This window comes from Ascidia mentula, chromosome 5, assembly GCF_947561715.1.
Source record: "Ascidia mentula chromosome 5, kaAscMent1.1, whole genome shotgun sequence".
NCBI classification, from domain to species: domain Eukaryota; kingdom Metazoa; phylum Chordata; class Ascidiacea; order Phlebobranchia; family Ascidiidae; genus Ascidia; species Ascidia mentula.
Genome location: NC_138570.1, coordinates 4,703,875 through 4,724,855, shown reverse-complemented (window position 1 = coordinate 4,724,855; position 20,981 = coordinate 4,703,875). Strand labels below are relative to the sequence as shown.

The following is a 20,981-nucleotide window of genomic DNA, read 5'->3' as shown; positions in this document are numbered from 1 at the left end:
CATAAAACAAACAAATAGTCCTTTTGGTTTGTTAACGGTTAAGGCCACAGAGTTTGGCTTCCTCAAACAAAATCGCTGTCTAACTGTATCACAATCTTGACCCAGTTCGATGGATACAATAATGATGCAACTCTCTGCGTTGAAAAAATTACCACCTCTGCTGTTCACAGCGCGTTTGTTTCGATAAACCGTGTTGTCTAAAACACCATGCTCGGCGTATAGTATTACCGATTCTGCAATTACACAGACATCCAAATTAAAGTGCCATAGCGACAATTAAAATTGCAATACGTAGTCGAACAAGGCGCCATGGTCATTTTAACACGCAGAAATCCCCCCTACTACTTTGCATGGTATTTTTATGTACAAACAGTGCTCGCTGCCAGCATGTTGCCAATACGATTTGTTTTGCCGGGGTTAACCTGAGGCTGAAAGTTTAATTTTGCAGAACAGTTAAACTGTTTCACGGTTTAAAGGTATTTGATTTTTGTTGAGAAAGCCGAATAAAACTGAATTGTATACGCAGAAGTAAAATCGTTTATGAATTATAGGGATTGGATACACTATGTCTTCTGCTCAAACCGTTTTTAAAGGTTGCAAGATGAGCGGAAATGCAACTTTTAACACAGCCGGAAACAATATCAACATCGACCAGAGCCGAACAGGTTGGTGGAAATCATTGATATATTTCTTGATCTCAAAGATCTTTTTTGCTGTAACAGTACACAAAATACCGCAATCAAGTTCATATCTAAAATGCAATACAACGCAACGTTAGGTTACAGGCTTTACAGCCGAGGCATCACAGCCTAGCTGGATCAGCCATTTTATTCTTTCCGACAAGTCGGAGCAGCACATGCGCCTTAGAACACAAAAGTTAAACATAATGTTGTTTCAGTTCACAATGCGTCGAAAATACAGAACGACTTTGCAGGTGCAACCATCATAGACTCGACAACAGTAGTCATGGGCAATGTGGGGCCTGCAGAGGGTAGATATAATTTTTCCAATGTTGTGATCATCCAAAAGGATATGATTTGTGGCTTTAATATGCCAACCAACATGAAATTGCTTGCCCCCAAAGCAACTGACTAATTTTTAAATTGAGTGCTATTACGATGTGTTCATTCGTCCAACCTGTGTGTTGACCTTATGTGTAACATAAAAGTGTGTTACAATTGGTATATCTATATTTAGCATCCCGCCCAGCTGCACAAAAGCAGGTGGCAAACGCTCAAGGTGTGACCATTAGTAGATCCATATGTGGTGTGATTGGAAATGTTACTTTGACTAACTGGAACGAAGCAATGGAACAAACATGTAAAAATTCAAACCAAGAAGTCAAAACAGAAAATCCTAAGACTGGTTTAGATGAAAACGCTCCAGAAAAGGTTTGTTGCTGAAATTTTTTCTCATAATTTATCATAAAAATTTGACACAGGAGGACCAATTTGCGCGGACGTTTGCTTTAAGTATTTACTGAATCCATTTTTTATCACGATGAAAGTATAATTGCGCTGGGAGCATCGACTTGCTTAACGCGTACTAATCGTCAGTCTCCGATTGTCAAAACAACAACGAACCATTTAATAACAGAAAACAAGATTTACACAAAATAAACTGTTTTAGAAATACTTATTCCGTCAACATACCTCAAAATTGATTGGAAAAAAGGGTGGAGATATCGACATTGGGGGATGTACAATTTCGATTCCTCCTGATGCCTTGCATACGGACGTTGAAATTGAAGTGGACGCCTGCTACGATAACAATGATGTATCACCTACTTTAATCTGCAAGCCACATAGACTAACTTTTGAGAAGGAAGTTAAAATCACTCTGCCCACCTGTTACCGATCAGAGGAAGATATATGTATGGAGGTAACGAAGTTTGCCAGTCTATTGCACTTTTATTTATACCAGTTATCTTTGTCAGATGTACTTTTGTTATCTAGGTACAAAATGCACCCGATGAAACTTCAGACTTCGTCAAAGTCAGTGATATTTATTTGAAACAAAACACCAAAACGTTTACATTTGTTACCAAACACTTTTCTCTGTAAGGAATAAGTTATTTTTTGCACAGCAGGAAACCTTGTCGAATAAGTAAAATATTTTCTTAAAGGTTTAAGATTTCTATGAAAAATATCACGCCAGGAAAAACGCCAGGAAAAAAGGAAAAGTCTCTCATTTTTGCTGTTCCACCAGACGCGGGTGAACCAACAGAAATCATTGCCTCCATGTTTATTTGTGACAACACTCCATTGGCAAAAACATTGAATAAACTCAATGAAATTATGCACTCAAACTTTCCCATTGAGTTAGTAATATCAGTTTATTACCTGAGTAAAAAATACATGTGCTTTTCTTTGTTGCCACTTATTAGACGTTTAGATAAAAATCTTCTTGCAAAACTGACCAGTAACGAAGTAAGTATAGATGAAGGGGAGAAAAAGATAACTGAAATTTGGGACAGATCAAGAGACGAAAGCCAATTCCGCTTAACAAGCCAAAACGGAGAGAGTTTGGCAAATAAAAAAATGAAAATTCAAATAGCATCGAAGAACAAAATCACAGAACTTGTGAACAAACATTTCTACATAAAAAAACAAAGTCTAGGTAAGATTCTATTGCTTTCTAGGAACGTTAAATACGTTCGTATGGTTATTATTGAAAACGGTAAAAAAATATTTGTGTTGCTAGTGGGCAGTGCTGAAACACCTGTTCAAGCCATGATGGTTTTACAGAATTGTGAAGTTAATCATAACAAACGTAAGTTTTGAGTATTTTGTAGTGTAGCTAATGATTTTCATTTACAAATATTTGTTGAACAAAAATCATTAGGTTTGATAACTTTGTAGTCAAGGCATTATCCCCCAAAACCTCTGAGCTCCCGTAGCTTAGTGGGTAAAGCGATGTCTGTTAGACTAGAAACTAGACATTTTTGAAATAAAAAATATGATATCGAAATGACGATGATCGCCTGCCACTTTTCCATTGTATTCTTTGGATATTGGCAGGTGGGGTCAGATTTCACGGCCACAACAGAGAAATAAAAACTGAGTTTTTACAACAGTTTCTCTTTGCTTCAAATAATTACATACGGTTTTGTTCAGAAACAAACACTGGAGATGCATACAATGGTCCGAAATATGATATTAAAGGTGTCAAAGTCATTGCTGATCATATCGGTGACAACGGTAAGGTTAACATAAGTAAATAGTCTTCAATCTAAGTATGCGTTTTATGAAAGTTTTCGAAATGAGCTGTTATTTGCTGTTTTTGTTGCGCTTCCTAAGGCAGAGTACAAAAACATTAAGATTTTTATACATGCATACACATGAAGAAACCTCCCACGACTTTTTAGCTTCCTCCTAATAAGTAGGAAGAGAAAGGCATTCGGCACTAAACGTCTGTTGTGGCAGATACAGCTTCACCAGAAACGATTGAGGGAGGGCAATTCGGCAAAAGTTGTAATAATGATTCATATAGTCACATCCGTAAATCTACAGTACGCAAAAGTTAAAGCACGATGGCATTTCTTTAAAATCAGTTCAGACAGCCCACCTTGTATTCTGTCATGTGTCACAATAGTAGGAGGACGCCACAAAGCAATCAGTGATGCATAGGGTGAGTTTTACGGTTGAGTGAGCACACATGCATAAGCTGATGCAAGGGCGAATTCGAGCCTGTTTCGAGCAGTTATAGTCGGGAATCGTGAATATTTTTCAAATGCATTTTTGACCGCTTGGGGCATTTGTGATTTCCCCGGTTGACCATAAAAAATTGCAATACCCAAACGCTCATGCATTTGTGCAGAATACAACAACAGCCAGAAACAAACCAACAACTTTACCAGGGCAACGATGGAGAATTCCACTTTGGGGGTGATGGGCAACGTGCAAAACGGTTCGGACTACAATACCATATTTTATCATTAAAAAGATTTTTTTTTCAATAAAATGTTTATGTTTTACTGTAGATACCACAGGTCAACACGTGCAGGACAGGAACGTTCCATCCGGACATAAGTTTATGTTCCGATAATTGTGTGGATTCAGGATTAAATGGAGACGCTCGATTCTTTTTTGAAATGCATTATTTAATGATGAAAAATTTTAATGCTGACTACATTTTGAATTGAAAGCTATTACGACGTGTTCATTATTCGTCCGTGCAACCAATTTGCTGACTTAATGTGTAACATAAAAGTGTGTTACAATTGGTATATCTATATTTAGCATCCCGCCCAACTGCACAAAGGCAGGTGAAAAAACAAACGTTTAAAGGTGCAACCATCAAAGGTTTATACGTGGTGTGATGGGAGATGTTACTGTGACTAACTGGAACCAGTAACAGGCTTAGCAATTTGCAGTTCAACTGTAGTAACTTATCACCAAGTCAAAGATCCATTCCTGAGAGCAAAAGCACTTACTTTGTCCCGTATTTACTTTGCTTTCGCGGTTACTGTACTGCGCATGATTGTGTATATCCCATTTCCACGTCATAAAAATGGTCACATTTTTTATGTACGTTTAGTATATTGGCTATTGTGACATTTTCACAGCTGAAAATGTTATGCACTGTCAACGTGAATAACATTGTATATATTGTAAACGGCGAGTTGCTTGTTTGCCTTTGCAAAGTTCAGTGTGTTTTATTGTCGATCAACTTTTCAATTATTGTTGAAAGCTGTTGAAAAGAAGAGAAAAGTTTTTGTTATGTTTAAATATTAAAATTTTGTAATAGCGCACACATTGATGGGTGTGCCAAAAGCTGGACATACAAGTTGCCATCACTTTTTAGACGGACTTTTTGGTTCTTAGGTCTAGCACGTTCGATTTGCAGCACATGTGAAAACCTTTGAAAGCAGTTATAAATAAACCTATAACTGCCCCAGACCTCACTGTAAGAAATGAAAATTTGTACATTTGGGAGAAAATATGTGTATATGTGTGCTTTTGTTACATTTTATATTTCTTGTACATTATGTAGTGATAATCGTGCAGTTGTAACATCTTCAGCCAGCTCAAAAGTTTTCCAGCAGCTTTTTACTACAGGAAATGTGAAACGTCTAATGTGAACCCAGCTTGATTTGCGCTTGCCCAACATAGCGTACTGTAGCAACACGCATGTTTCCCTACTTAATTCTTTACACATTTTGAACACATACGGACCAAAGACTGCAGACGGAGTTAGGCTTTCCTGCAGGAGCATCCACAAGCTTAATTTCTGGCATCCTGCTGGATAACACATTTTTTCTGACACTTTGTTATAAAACGCCCATTTCGTAATCCTTGAACTGAGTCTAGTCTAGTCTACTCTCTTAGTCGCTCGTACTCTCTCGGCCCTGTTGTTTACTCGCCATCGCGCTGTAAACGTTCGCACGTTCTTTTAATAGTTAATTCGCTGCAATTCAGTCACGTGTTAAACGCGCTCGAAACAAATTAAACTTAAGCCACCTGGTATTGCAATCGTGCCTTTCAATTAATAAACAAGTCTGCCACGGAGTCGAACTTAGTAACCTATACATCAAGAACACGCAAGCAGACTTTAGCTCTAACAAAGCAGCCGACCGGGGATTCAATTGGTACGCTGCAGTACCTTGACTGCTATATACTCTATTAGCTGAATTTACGTCAAACGGGACTGTGGACTGTGGTCTATATTGGCTGCTAAAGGTGTATTCAAAGGCCACTATATAGTTTATCTTAAAAACTTACTCCCGGGTTAATGTTACCAAAGCGGCATGGGTAGAAAAAGTCAATTGTCACAGTCCTTGAACGTGAATATGGCAAGAAAGACGTCCTGCTGTATACATCAATTCATATAGTACTCCCGCCAAAACAAGTGTATATCATGCATTCCTGTGAGCGGCTTTCTTTAATTATTACCACTGTCATTAGTTTGGTTACTATGTACCGTAATTATCTAATAAAATTGCTAGTTAAGGTCAATTCCGAGGCCTTCTGTAGTTTTTTTCCGTCCCGCGATGACGACACAGTGTACAATACAGCTGCAAATAGTTCGTAATGGGTAGATATTCTGCAACATCAACACTGTTTTACTCATACAACTGTATGCAAAGTTTCTTTCTACTAGAAAACGTAAGGCTATTGCTTCAGCTTGAGGTACTCTGTAACGTAAAACCCTTTTGTATTTGTATCGGTCTGTGGCTCTTGCGCCATGCGTACAGCTGGTTGTACCCCAGTGTATCTGTATTAAAGCGTTGGTCAACAGGTGAGACATGGCAAAAAATTAAGGCAAAGGATTTTTGCTGATTTACCAATTTTTTATGCAACTCTACTGACCGCAGTTTGGTTCATTTGCTGAATTACAACACACTTGTGACTCATACAAGTGGGTCCAAGTATGAATTCAAAAGGTCCGGTTGACATTTTCGAATTTACTTAGACATCAATATAAAATTTACATTTGTGATCACTGCTTATATTACTTTAAAAATACATGTAACCACTTACAGTGTGCAAACAACAAACCAAAAATGTAAAAGTTGTATTTTGAAATTTGAGAGTAGAAAGGCACAAAGCTGTTACGGGTCATGAGAAAAAGAGGAACTCGAAGCAGCACGAAAAAGGGATTCAACAGCACTAGTCATTGTTGGCTTTACTTGACAAAGAGAGGAGGTCTAAATCTCAGGAAAGTTATTACATGGTTTAAGTTTGCAGGGTTTCAATCGTTGTCAGCATTGCAATATGTACGTAACTGGGATATGTAGGGATAATTGCTTTTATTTATTTTTTTGTTGAAAGTGATTTTGATCAACAGCTTAGATCGGCTTGAACATTGATTTGGCACACAATGTCTACTACGTTTAATAACAACACTTTCCACGGCGAGGTGAAGGTACGCAGCGCACAGCGGGATATGTACATCGACGAATCTAAAACAGGTAGACGTGACACACAACACACTGGCGACGTATTTGGTGGCTCTAAGAACAACTTCCAAAGCCCTGTTTACGCTGCAATCATTGGTGACAATGGGACAGTAAATCAGGGTAAGTTTTCCCTTATATTTATAACAATCGGCTAGAGTTCACGTTTGTAAATTTCATCAAAATTAATAAAAAATTATGTTGCTGCTGTACTCTATACAAATCAGCGAATTGTACTTGGGAGTTGCACACAATGTTATTAAAGATAGATTTAAATATGCTATCTGTTACCTTGACAACACACAACTTGTTCTTTCCTATATTTCTGTAGGCCAGCACCAATCAGGGCAACAGCAATCAGGACAACAGCAATCAGGCAAGCCAGATGATCAGAAAAATAACAAAGGTTAGAGTTTATTACTTGTAATATGGCCAGGATAACCAGGATTTCAAACCAGGTGACGTCAAATAATATTCATATGATAAAATTATGAAACTTCGGTGTCGAAGTAAACCTAGTTTTTTAACGTCATAGCCTGAAATGTTTTTTTAGGAATTGTCGATGCATAGACGTATAGAACATATGTGAGTCAACGTATAATTTGTTTGTTTGGGTATAGGACAGCTACCACTTAGCGAAGATGCAAATAAAAGTCAGCAGAAGGCTAAACCTGATCAGCAGAAGGCTAAACCTGAACAAGGTACGTATTTCCTTCTTCCGCCTGGCTTGCACAGCTAACATGATGAAAGACCAATGTTGCCTGTCTCCTATGTATGTGATTATTATCCTCATCACCTTACAAATCTATCATGGCTCTTTGTATTCACATATCTGTGGAAAAAGTATTTATCTTGACCAAAAGGAACTAAAAAATATGCAGTACTTTATTTTGCGTGGCCTGTGACACTACGGTAATTAAATACAAGCTACCGCTGAATATATGTAGATATTTGAAAACCGGTTAAATACACTAAGTAAGGAATCAAGAAACATTTGGCAAAAAACAACCGCATTTTGTTAGGTAGACAGAGGCATAACATATGTCAGTCATGTGTAATTTGTTTATTTGGGTATTAGGACAGCTACCACTTAACGAAGATGCAAATAAGGTTCAGCAGAAGGCTGAACCTGATCAACCAGCAGCGGTTAAACAAGGTACGTATTTCCTTTTATTTTTGCGCTCAAGGTGAAATTCCAGTGCTCGCATATACATTTTATACATTTTTATACATTTTTGGTAAACCACCGATGATGAAGTGTGGTAGCCAGACCAAGGTTTTGGTTGGGGCTACAAATATATGGGGTGCAGGTTTAAGCTAGTAAAAGATTACGGTGGGAAACATCGCCCAACAATGCGACTTTGGTCAGCTTGGTGGCAAAATATTATCCCGAAAACACCGGCCACAAATTAGACAACGCCCAAACTTACAAATCTTTATATCTTAGAATTTGATAGCCATGGCCCTCCCTGGCTATGCGAATGTCATGGTGCACAAGTAAAAAACTTGACTTTACTGTAGTATTGTTACAAATCAGTGCAAAAATTCTGCAGTTTTTGATTTTGTCGTTTCAGATCCGCCACCGATGCAACCGAAAACAGAAGACAAAGAGTATTTGGATCTGTGATAATCGATGATGTTGATTTCCCACTACCTTCCAATAATGCTGTAACTGATTTTATTTAGCACAAGGTTTTTCGAATGTATATATGTGTCTTATGTTGGCATTTAGGTGAGCACAAAAACTACGATGCATCGACATTTTGCCTTCTAATAGTTGCTGTAGTTTCATAAATCACAATAACTATGTTTGTTGTGTTAGTTAATTTTCATCCACCCACAAAATCCAATTTAGTAAGTTATTTTGTACGCTGTACATATGTAAGAATATTACGACAAGTTCAAACAAAGGCATGATTTTTTTTCAAATGGCGTCTCTATACCTTACGTATATGTGATAAAGAAATACAAACTGCTGTGTACTGCTGGTCATTTGCTTCAATCCACCTATTCTCTACCAAAATGACAACATTGATGGTGATTTATACTTTATTACGCTGCAGGGTCTAATTGCGTTTGACAAAAATAACCACTAATGTGCAGGCGGTTCCCCTTACGTGAAATTGATAAATAGTCAACATTATACGCGTTAGTGACCTGTGGTATAACTGTCTAACGTTAGTCTATCATAACGTACCTTGATTGACTGTTGCTTGATCACTACAGTACAGTAAAGTTATACTTAGACCACCGAAGATGTTATCAGTGCGTTGTTGCCCCACAATTACCAAAAACCACGTCCAATACGTTTGCGAAAAAAAGCAAATGTGACTTGACTAACTGAAACAACCAGTAATAACAGCAAAAAATATTCAGTCAGTTGATTCATCCTTGTTCCCCTATTTGTTCAGCAACCGCTTCACCCCTTGCAAGGTGGCCAGTATTTGCACCTTTGTACAGCAATGATTATGGAAATATCAGTTGGTTTCTAAAAAATGCCTCCCAACCTTGTCGGTCTAAAGCAAGTTTGGGGAAGCATAAAAATGGGAATTGCATATCTTGTCCAAGAAAATGTATTGCCATAGTCGGCATATACAACACCACTGCTATACAGTCCGACTGTTTTACTTTCATAACTCATACAACTGTATGCAAAGTTTCTTTCTACCAGAAAACGTAAGGCCATTGATTCAGCTTGAGGTACTCTGTAACTTAAAACCCTTTTGTATTCGTCTTGGTCTGTGGCTTTCGCGCCATGGGTTGCACTAAAACTAATATATGTTGTATACGTTGTTCCACAGGAGGGCAGTGGTTTCCGGGTCCCTGCCAAATTTGATATCGTTGCCTACAGTTAACCCCATAACGGGAGTTCCATGTTAATGTTGCTTAAGTTAAACAAATCGCATTAACGCGGTAAAATTTAAACAATACAGGTTGAGCATAAATATAGTTTACGCACAGTACAAATACGCACAATTTGATATGAATGTCGTAAGTCACCCGTCCAACACTATTTGGCAATCTACGGGATTTCTATCTGCTCCATGTTTATAAACATATGATGAAATATGTTTTGCCACAAAAGGTTTAGATAATCAATTAACAACAGTTTCTTCCGCTCACAAACAGAATGTATTTTTGCTGACAATCTAAGGACAAATACTGGCCATTTATGGTAAGCTGTGTTGTATAGCTTGTATAAACATACGTTGAAATCTCCTCGTTAAATTTAGGTGGAATAAAGACGCCGAAGTAATATGGCATTTTGTGTATTTAAATGTGTGTTTGAATGTATTTCGCTTCAACGCCAATGAACGTTTACATAACAACAAATCCGTCGTTGCAGATAGTCAACATCAAACAAAAACTAGTAACTGTAAATAGGCAGGGTAGCAGAAAAACGAAAACAAACTGTTATAAATCGACTTGGACTCAATCGTCCCCTTTAAAGCTAATTTTGGCGGCTTCATTAACGTATATGCACTCATGCAATGGTAGTTTTTAATATCCGATGTAATTAGGCCCAAATGTAATGACGTGGGGGGGCAAGATATTTGAACATTATACGTTTATATGCACACATTGTTTGCACCACAGAGGTATGAAAAGCTGGATAAAGAAACACTTTTACATTGAATTCATGTCCTGATATATTTGTTGTTGGGAATAAAATACTCGTACACCATGGCTTATGTGGATACACTACAGCAAAAGCTGCAACAGCAAGTTCTAATTAAACGAAGAAGTTAAGTTAGTTGTAACATATGTACCCGGTCTACTTTCATTCTAAATCGTCATGAAGAATTTCAAGGCTTCACGCATATATTTAATGATTCCATTACATTTTCCTTCAGGAAATCATCCTAAAGTCATTATTTGTATTCGTCACCAGATTTCACAAAGCTTGCAAAATCCCAGCAAAACGTTCTAATACAACTGTCACACTATTGCAAGAAGTTATGAAAATTCCACCGACATTTCCATGTTACTCATTTTACAAATTGGCACATCATTGACAACCCTGAAAAGACAGTGTAGTAACACAGGCGGGCACAATTCATTTCATTGGCAAACAAGAAAGCCAACTATTTCTAGACTCAGCAATAAATATAGTTTGACGAATGTTCTGATGATACCTTACTTTCGCATGAACTATTACTTCGCGAAAAGTATGTAATTGATCCTTAATTGTCATATATATTTTACGCAATAGGACATGCGCTGTATAAGGCATTGTACAAGGCATGCAGAAAACGTGGACTGTGTCTCTTTATTAAGCATCAGGCGAAGGCGTTTTATAATTTCGTTATGCATGAAATGTAACTGATCACGATAGTTGGTGAATGACATCCATAACCACACTTTGCGCAATGCTAAAGACACCCACAGACGATGCTGACTTTTTAAAAACTACAGTAAAAGTGAGTAATCATACTACAATTCTTCAGAATCCTCGTAAAAGAGCTGGGTTTGACAAAAGAGAGTCATTCATTCAGGTGGGCGTTGCCAGTGACGTATTTACTTGGTTGGCGTCACATAAACCAGGCATCGCAAACGTTACACTGCCGATGTAAACCATTCTAAGACTGCTTGGTTGTGAGATATATTGAAATGTTTTTTTGTCATATCGCTAAATTTGCCCTAAAATCCAATTATTATTCTTTCTTGTATCAACCGATTATTTCATCGTTGCTGTGAGGAGATTTTAGAGCTTTGAATACAGCGAGGACGCACTTACTGCAGTTAGCAGCTTGCTGACGTCACGGTACCTTGCTTGGTATCTTGCCTACGTCACGGTGAAAGAGGAACTCGAACCAAATCGTAAACCTGATGACAGGATTAATCAAGCCATACGTGGGTCGATTTGTCAGGTGTGCAGGCTTAAAACCAAAGGCAGTTGCAGACAAAAGTTTAAACTTGGGTGCCTTCTTTTTAAGAAAATTTAGTAATTAGCTGGGAAGGGGTCAGTTTTGCTGTATCAATCACAATAAAGTAGGCATACCGGTTAAAAGTCGCCACTACTCTGTGGTTTAACCGTCAAGTTTGGCCTTAATCGCCTTGTGGTTACGATCAATTTACAACAAAAATTTCGCATTGCCTTTATTCTAATTATCAACCTTTGTCATGTCACCCGATCTGTACCGTTATAAGCAACATACAAAAACGAGAAATGGAAGTTTGAAAACTGCATTTAGTGTTGTCGAGAGGACATTTTTGGTTGGTGACATCACGGGTAAAAAGGAACTCAAACCAAGTCGTAAAACTATTACCAGGGTTCACAAGTCATACGTGGGGCAACTATTGTCAGATGTGGCTTGAAACAAAGCTCTGTTTAGCTCAGAGTACGAAAGACATTAGGTTATTTGACAAGTTGTTTATTGTTGCCAGAATCACAAGTACAGTATTACAATTGGTCGATACTAGCTTTGTGCGTTTATTTGGTGATCAGTAAGGTTACAGGGTTATAGTTTTACGATTTTGTTCTATTGATTGTGGAAGGTTAGTGAGATCCAATAGATTTGATCGTACTCTTTGACATCATGTCTACCCAAAACAAGTTTAATAACTCCAATTTTACTGGTAACACTGAGATAACCGAAGCACAAGGAAATGTGAACATCGACAAATCCACTAAAGGTAGTCAACCTGTACAAACCAACTATTTCTTGGAAACTTATTGGTATTTCTGTGTGCAGTGTACAAGGATAACAAGGTGCTACAGGTGAACACACCAGGTGCGAATATCACTACATCGGTTGTGGAAGTGTGTGGAAACGTGAGCATGGGTAAGTCAAAGGGTATAAATGTGGTAGTTTTGCAGTTTTTATCACTGGTAAATGTAACCTTTTGACCGCAAAGTTAAAAAAAAGAAACAAAACTTTATATTTCCCACTGGAAACTATAAAAACATTTTTACTCAGGGCTACAATACATTGGTGACTCATACGGTGGATCAAAATTTAATACTCCTGGTGCAACAGTTTACGTTGGTGATCATTGGACTGTGAATCAGGGTAAATCTCTTTATACGTGAAAACCTGGCAACCTAACTTCCATTTGATACCGTACGTGTCACACAAGGATTGCTTTTAATTGATTGGCAATGTTAATAACAAGAGCCATACGTAGGTGAATACAAACCCACAAACCCTTCAATAGTCTAACCGTAAGTGACTAAACCAACTGCAACTTCGCAACATCGTAAAGATAAATAGATTGATCAAGATAGAAATCAAATGGCTTTATTTTGGCTTGCTGTAGTGGAGATTATTTATAAAAACGTTTCAAACTGAAATTTCCTCATCGTGTTTTGAAAAATTTTTGGAAGTAGGTACTAATTTTACCTGATGATATTAACTAGATTTAAGGTTTTTCGTAAATTTAAGTAGCTATGTAAATATTATTCACGACCTATACTTGTGGGCCGTTTCCAGGAAGGCGTTTTTCTTGCAAACTTACAACCCATATAGAAATGTGATAGATATTCGCCAGACAGGTGTGCATGTTAGTTGAGTTATAATTGAAGTACATAAATATTGTGCAATTGTGTCTACAGTTCATCATCATTACCAAAATTATGTCTACGTGTTACCTGGGCCCTTCAGATAAAAAAAATGTGCCGAAACGAGAACCATTTTTTGGGCGATCACTTAAATTATAGGTGAAAGCCAGCAATTACGATAGAAATCCATTATTTTTTTCCGAACAATGGTGTTCGGGGGCTCCTCTTTTGTTACTAATGGGCTCCCCAAAACGACATGTGCCCTGTTATGCCAAACCTAATTCACCCCACTTTCGTTGGGCCTGCATGTTACAAACATAAAGAGAACATGTTATTTATTTATTTTTATAAAATTAGATACGCATGCACTGAACTTCAATTGTGACGCCTACACCCTACCTCAGTATGAGTTGCATATATAGGCACACTTTTTGCACAATGTTTGACCTTCAATTTTACACACTTCTAGATCGCATTTTAAAACCGGGCTTGAGTTTCCCTTCGAGACAAACACACATACAAATAAGTTTTTGTTATGTAGCTGCAGCTGATCAACGACAGAAGCCCAATCGGAGAAACAAATATCTTAAACACGAATCAAGCACATCAGAACATATCGGAGATGGAACAAGCATTATCGACGTTACCTCGGTAAGATGAAATCATCATGCCATGTTAGCTTGTATTGCACTGGTAACTTGTCATGGCAACATTAACATAACACTTACAGAGTCACAGATCAGTTACGAGGAAAATAGGAATCAAAGGAGGAACAATTGATGTGGACGGTTGCAAACTTTCAATTCCTTCCGGCGCCTTAGATAAAGAAGTAAAGATTAAAGTTGATACATACTATGAAGATGATGACCTCACACCTACAATAGTGTGTAAACCAGATGGGTTGCACTTTAAAAAGCCTGTTGAAATTACTCTTCCCACCTGCTACCGAACAAACAAAAAAGTTGATATTGAGGTAAGAAAGAACAAACGAATTCATATATTATCAAGAGGACGCCACATTTGGAAGTTAAAAACACAAGTTGTTAGTCAAACTGTAACAGCAAAACTGTCTAATACAACGTTCCGTTCAATTTCCCTCCAAAACATCAAAAAAGGTCTTTAAAGTACTGTTCACCGTCACAGGTCCAGAAATGATAGTTGGTAAACAAGCTGCATCACAAATTTAATGTATTTTTTAGATTTTAAGCGCAGAAGCAAAAACTGACTTTTCTACACTGAAAAAAGGTGCAATGGAACGCGGACAGAGTTTGGTTAAATTTGAAGTCGAACATTTTACTAAGTATAACTAATAATGTGTCATAGTTTTAAAGTAATTTCAAAATGAAATATTTATACAGATTCAAGGTTGCAGCCGAACAACCAGACCGGTTAGAAATGAAGAAAGAAAAGTCATTTGCTTTTGTTGTTCCTCGAGGAACAGAAGAACCAACTAAACTTGTCGCCACCATTAGGATTCGCGATAATCTGCCAGGAGACAAGAGCGAGCCTGGTGAAATTATCAACACTTCATTTTTCATCGAGTAAGCGACCTGGGAAGATGTTTTTGGCGATTACATAATTTTTTGTTCAGACATGCAGATCAAAATCTAGACGGAAATTTGACAAGCGATGAAATTGATTTCGATGAAGGAATTTCGATGAAGGAGAAGAAATTCGAAGATGTTTGGTACAAACAAAGAATTGAAAAAATGTATCGCCTAAAAAGTCGAGGAAACGAAAGCCTGGCTGACAAAAAACTCAACGTCACTTTAACAACAGAACAAAAGGAAACTGAGGTCCTGAATGAAACACTTTTTCTTACGAAACAAAAGCTCACAGGTAAAATTTCTTGAAATGTTATAGATTTAAGATACCTTTAGTGATTGTTATTTGATTTTCTTACCCAGCACACCGTACAACACAAGTTGCACTTAAACTAATACATGTTGTATATACGTTGTTCTACAGGAGGGCTATGGTTTCCGAGATTTCGCATAATTTGATATTATTGCTTACAGTTAATCCAAGACGGGAGCTCTATGTTAAAACAAAGCGTATTAACATGACGAAATAATAATTCAGAGGAATTTTGCTGCTTAACTAAACTTTTATACAACTCAACTGTTCGTGATTTCGTTTATCTGTAGAGCAACAACACACTGGTGACGTATACGGTGGATCCAAGTATGAATTCAATCGTCCGGTTGACGCTTTAAGCATTGGTGACAATGCTGCTATAAACAGGGTAAGCTATCTTTTTCTTGTTTGTTTTATATGAACTTTTTGAAGTATTCATATAGTTAGGTCGGCGAAAATGTCATGAAAGTGACGAGGGAGACAGGTATAATATTGGATAATTAAAATGTTTTCATTCAAAGTTTTCGCTAGCTTTGCGTAAGTTTGTGACACAAAAACTTGCAAACTTTCAACAAAGCCGCCTATACAGGATACTGTGCCGTGTGCCAAAACAGCAATGATAATTTACGTACGTATGATTTAAATACGTTATAGTAGTAAGTCATAACGACGTGATCTGATGTGCGCTGTTTCGACCTATGCGGTATCAAAGTGCATTTCGTGGCAAGCGTTTACTGCAAAGTACCACAAAGTGGGAAAGGTTATAGCAACTAGACCAAACTCGGTTACCAGCTGCACTAATTGAGGTCTTATTGGTTGAAGCTGTGTGCACTGTCTGCAGCTCATTATTAAACTTGTTCTTTTATTCTTGCAGTGAAAAAAGTAGCAGTGGAAATTCTTCAGGATGGTGCAACCTTTTGCAATTTTAGTGCATAGCCTTGTAATCTGAAAATATATTGGAAAAAGATCTCTTATAAAAAATACACTGCATTGTAATCATGTAAAAAAACAATGTTTCTTTTAAAAATCTTAGATGTTGTATCTCACAAAACTGCAGTTGCAAACATCTACACATGTAAAATAGTGTAGGATTTTATAGCGTAATGTTTTACGATTTTAACTTTTTCACATTTTTACAGTGTAGTCTGCTTAGCGAATAAAGATAGATTATCAGTTTTTTGATTGTTTTTACCACCTGCCCAACTTTTCATCAAAAAAAATATAAATTTGCATAGTTACCAGTGAAACACTGTTTGTTGTGCATGGGTATTTGGTAAAAAATACTTCTGTTACTTGATCAGTTGTTATTTACTGTGTGTTTGTTTAAACAACGATATAGAACTTTAAGATAATACGTTTGATGTTAAAGCCCATACACAAGATTTGTGCGGATAAAACTTGTTGGTGAACCGACTGTACATCTGCAATTTTAAGGCACCAAATGTACAAACGCATTGGTACAACAATAAACTAAGAATGTATAACGTGAAGCAGACATGTCATGTGACTAGCCACGCGAGGTATTTGCTTGCGTTTAGAGCTGGCTGTACACAGGATGCGTATTACGTTAACGTGTGTAAATCGTATGAGAAAAGGACCGTCAGATTACGTACGTAAACGGAACGAAATTTTGTTCTGAACTATCCGTTAAAAGGCACTGTACACAGAATCCGTTATCGTACGAATTTACGCTTGGTTGCGCAAGTCGGTGGGAGACCTAAAAATTGCATGTTTGTAAAACCAATTGTTATCTTTGCCCAAGCATTGTAGACATTGAGATTCACAACAATAGTAAATGTTAAACTGTCATTTTACAACAATATAAATATAAAAAGGTTGCAAAAATGAAAGAGCACTTAAAAGCCTTAAGAAACGTATTACGCAGTCACATGGTGCGATTTAAAAAATGAATTTATGGAAAAAGCTTGTGTTTTTTTTAAGAATAGCAAGGAGAATAATGTCATTTTATTAACATGTTGTATTTTAACCGTCGTTGTTCTGTTGGGAATAAAACCGAAAGAGTTGTGACTCATTGTTCGGATTGACACCAAAGAGATGTACAGGAACATGTACGAGCAACTCGGCGATGCCACAAACGAAGCCGATGTGGTGTTGATTTGTATGTCTAAAGCAGGGGTGCACAACCTTTTTGCTATTGCCGGCCGCAACACACACACCACTGTGTGCTAACGGCCGCCATTGAATATACTGCTTTTCCAACGATATACTGCTGATAATTACGACAAGTTGACGTGAGCATTATTAGAAAGGAATGTCCCATACATGTGCACTATTTATTATTTACATTTGCCAAATTACGTATATTACAATGTAATGAAATGTCGAATTATTCAATGACTGCCTTGTTCTTGCACGCCAGGTTCACGTCCACATCACAAAATAATCCACTTCCCATTTGGGATTAAACGCCCTTTTCTCTTGTTTTAACAACCTTTTACGTTTCAGCGACATGACTGAGTGATTCCAACGTTTAGCTTTACGACAACTGTACATGCATACATTACAATTACCGATATGCTATTGATGTTTTATGACGTCACCATCCCTATTGTTGCGCTGTGTCTCGGTTGCGGTGGCTGCACCAGTTACTACTCGCTACAGAGAACGAATGTGTATAACGCGGAAATGGAAATGGGCCTAATTAAAAGCTTAACTCTTGAGACCACTAGAAAAACAAGTTTCAGAAGCAACGACGGCCGCCAATGCATATATTTTGATATAAATGTGCACGGCCGCGAAAAATAGCGTCCGCGGCCGCATGCGGCCGTACGGCCGCAGGTTGTGCACCGCTGGTCTAAAGCCTACTGCAAAAGCGAGAATTGTATGCGGGAAGCCCGCCTGACGACTGACTACAAGAAATAAATCATTCCAATAAAGCTTGAGCGTGGTCAGCTGAATGTTGAGTTACGTGAGTCGTTTATATGTTCAATTTTGAACTTACCGTGTTTATCATGATAAAACGCTTTACTGCACGACCTATAGTGTGGATTAGGTTATAAGTCTCACTTCACGTCATAATGCAAGCAAACAATGTCTCCAAAGAAAATTAACAGATTTCTAAAGACAACTTCCGTCCGTATGTACCTAGCGAATTTCTGGCCAAAGCGTATTGTGCTTTAGAGGGTAAATTATTTTTCGTGTAGTATCATTGAGTTCATAATATCAGCCCTTACAGCATATCTTTGCAAACAACTTAAAAGCAAGGTCAATTCCCAGGTTGCAATCGAGCGTTTCCACAAGTGCAGACCGACGAACTAGTAATATGGTTATATGTTTCAAAGCTTTTCCAGCACAATGTTTACTCTTGTTTTAGGGTCGTCGACCTGCATTAATGAAAGAAAACGCCTCTATTAATCTCAAAGATAATTTTTGATCGTGAAAATATGTATGTTGTATTAGTTGTGAATAGCCTCTTTTCACAATTCAACTGTTGTGGAAAAGATAAACATTTCTTGTAACCGTTTGAACATTGTAAAAATATTGTTTTGGGGTCGTTGTCTTGCCCTTGTGCAAACGCAATGACACGAGGTTAATGAACTTTGTTGGTTTCCAAATGAAGCAACTGTTACGAGAACCATAAACGTATCCCGAAACTGTTTAAAACCGTTAAAAACAAACTATGGGGGTCGTTGGTCTCCCGATTCAATCGCTTTACACGTTCTCTTTTTCAAACTTTATACTTTTCTATAAAATTACCATAACCGATAGTCGAGATAAGTAATGTGACGGACGGATGACGGCGATAAGACTAAATACATTAGTCCCCAAGTTTTGTGATGAGATGTTTCCTTTGTAGTTAGACGATAAGGCCATTTGTAAGACGATCGTTTTTTGATTGGTTTATTTTGTTCATTTAAACAAATTACAACGGAAAACAACAAATAATTCAAAGTTTTAAAAATAAATACAAGCTTACTTAGTCTTTAGCTTAAACAACGTTAACCAAGCTCCACATCTTGAGCAACCAGGGCTGTTTGTTCCTCCTAGGATTGGCAATTTTGCTACAGGACCTTGCAAAACCTCCCCATATGCTCTCTAAATGCAGCTGCAATCATTTTTTTACTGTTGAGCAACAGTAGTCCCCTTTCAGGAGACATCAGACCCAGCCATTATTTTTGGCAAACAAGAGAAACTGTCAACAGGTAATTGAATCCCTGCTTTTGACAATGACTTTTATTTCACAAATCGTAGGTAATTGGACTTTTTTGTGTGACCTTCCGTCACCACTGAAAACGCATGCTTTTATCCCAATTTTATTTGATTACATTGCCTACGTTTATCCAAGCGATTACCTAAATCTAGTAGAAATTTCTTTGAAACATATACAATGCAATGGTCGAATGCATCAGAATCCAGTACCTTAAAAAATACATTTGCAACCAGTGATAGACGGTCAAACGCGCGCATGTCGGCAGTTAGTTGCTAGCTTTCGGTCGGTTTTTGCCTTCAATACAGGTCAACGACTCAAAAGCTACGTTGCAACGATGTTGCAACAGTTTCAGGATAAGTTAATCGTTCCTACCACAGTTGCTGATTTTTTGCAAGGCAACAAAGTTCACCAACCTAGGGGCGTTTCGCTTGCACAAGGGCAGGTCGACGACCCAATAAGTTTGTTTGCACGATGTTGCAACGGTTTTAGGATATGTTTATCGTTCCCACAACAGTTGCTGATATTTTGCAAGGCAACAAAGTTCACCAACCTAGGGGCGTTACGTTTGCACAAGAGCAGGTCGACGACCCAATAAATTTGTTTGCATGATGTTGCAACGATTTCAGGAAATGTTTATCGCTCCGGCAACAGTTGCTGATTTTTTGCAACTCCACAAAATGCTACGTTTCCATGTCGCGAGTTTTGTCCATGTATTTGGGCCATGTGACCAAATATGGAAGTGACGCAAATGACGCAGGCCGAGTACTTGGCCAAAACAGCTGATCTCTTTGGCCATCAAAATAGAGGATGGAAATAGGGCGACAACTCTGCCGAAAGTCGAACACGAGCAAGGTTTTGAGCTGTTTCAAAATTTGATTGCTAAGATTGTATTGCACAAAGGATAAGCAAGAACGAGATTGGAGGTGTTAAATGGTTATGCAATTACGGAACGCAGTTGTATAAAACTTTTCTCGCATCATGTAGAAATAAGTTTCACAAACAGATTTCCTTAAGTAGCTTAAAGTAAAGTAACTTCTACAAGCGAAAACTGGAAGTTTTCCATTTGCGTTTACAGGAAATTGACCTGAAGAGTCATAAAGCTCCACTATCGGATTTGCAATTCTCCGAAGGAAAGAAGTTCCATAGTTACCAGCAGTTCACATGCGTGTACTCATGTTTGTCATTTTGAATGCATTGATTTTTAACCAAAAATTATTACTTAAAAAAGCTTGTGCGAAATTTTGAAATTCATTTGATTTTGGGGTAAAAGTGCCTTGTGAAATTTTCTTAGTGAAACTTTTTATACGTATCAACTTCTTTCGTAATTCCATGTTCACGGGCCAATAAATATGAACTTTTCTTGACCACACCTGGATTTAAACCCAGGGCATCCTGGCTACGAATCCCGATCAGATTTCCTCCTTATATCGGTCGGGCGTTTGACCAATGCTGACATTTAGCTTTTTGCGATTTGGCGACACCCAGCGGAAAGAAAACAAGCGTGCATAGGATTGCATAGTGTGGGCATTGGAATTGTTGATATCGAAATATCT

General features: G+C 37.7%; 2 protein-coding genes across 11 annotated transcripts in view; both read left to right on the top strand.

The window, feature by feature from the left end:
* LOC145901518 (uncharacterized) overlaps positions 1-20,981 on the top strand; it is an 82,331-nt gene that overhangs the window by 1,698 nt on the left and 59,652 nt on the right. For 5 of the 9 annotated variants that reach the window (XR_014402538.1, XR_014402537.1, XM_082989230.1 and 2 more), the window contains exons 6-12: positions 899-991; positions 1,198-1,391; positions 1,630-1,881; positions 1,956-2,059; positions 2,126-2,619; positions 2,704-2,772; positions 3,117-3,200. Coding sequence is in view for 7 of the 9 variants with exons in the window: in XM_082989230.1 (XP_082845356.1) it covers positions 899-991; positions 1,198-1,391; positions 1,630-1,881; positions 1,956-2,059; positions 2,126-2,619; positions 2,704-2,772; positions 3,117-3,200 (1,290 nt within the window). In the remaining 2 variants the exon portion in view is untranslated. Of the gene's footprint in view, positions 1-898; positions 992-1,197; positions 1,392-1,629; positions 1,882-1,955; positions 2,060-2,125; positions 2,620-2,703; positions 2,773-3,116; positions 3,201-3,819; positions 3,910-3,982; positions 4,588-14,130; positions 14,374-14,599; positions 14,701-14,758; positions 14,942-14,991; positions 15,240-15,547; positions 15,646-16,131; positions 16,247-20,981 lie in introns of those variants that run through there. The other 4 variants (XM_082989232.1, XM_082989233.1, XM_082989231.1 and 1 more) reach the window with 4 other exon arrangements.
* On the top strand, positions 6,706-8,886 carry LOC145903595 (uncharacterized). 2 transcript variants are annotated; one of them, XM_082991691.1, is made up of 6 exons: positions 6,706-6,718; positions 6,790-7,021; positions 7,230-7,304; positions 7,519-7,599; positions 7,977-8,054; positions 8,473-8,886. In XM_082991691.1, the coding sequence occupies exons 2-6, from the start codon at positions 6,823-6,825 to the stop codon at positions 8,523-8,525; spliced, it is 486 nt and encodes a 161-aa protein (XP_082847817.1). In that variant the 5' UTR covers positions 6,706-6,718; positions 6,790-6,822; the 3' UTR covers positions 8,526-8,886. The 2 variants fall into 2 exon arrangements, with proteins under 2 accessions (XP_082847817.1, XP_082847814.1); XM_082991688.1 differs by lacking the exon at positions 6,706-6,718 and having other exon boundaries at positions 6,777-7,021.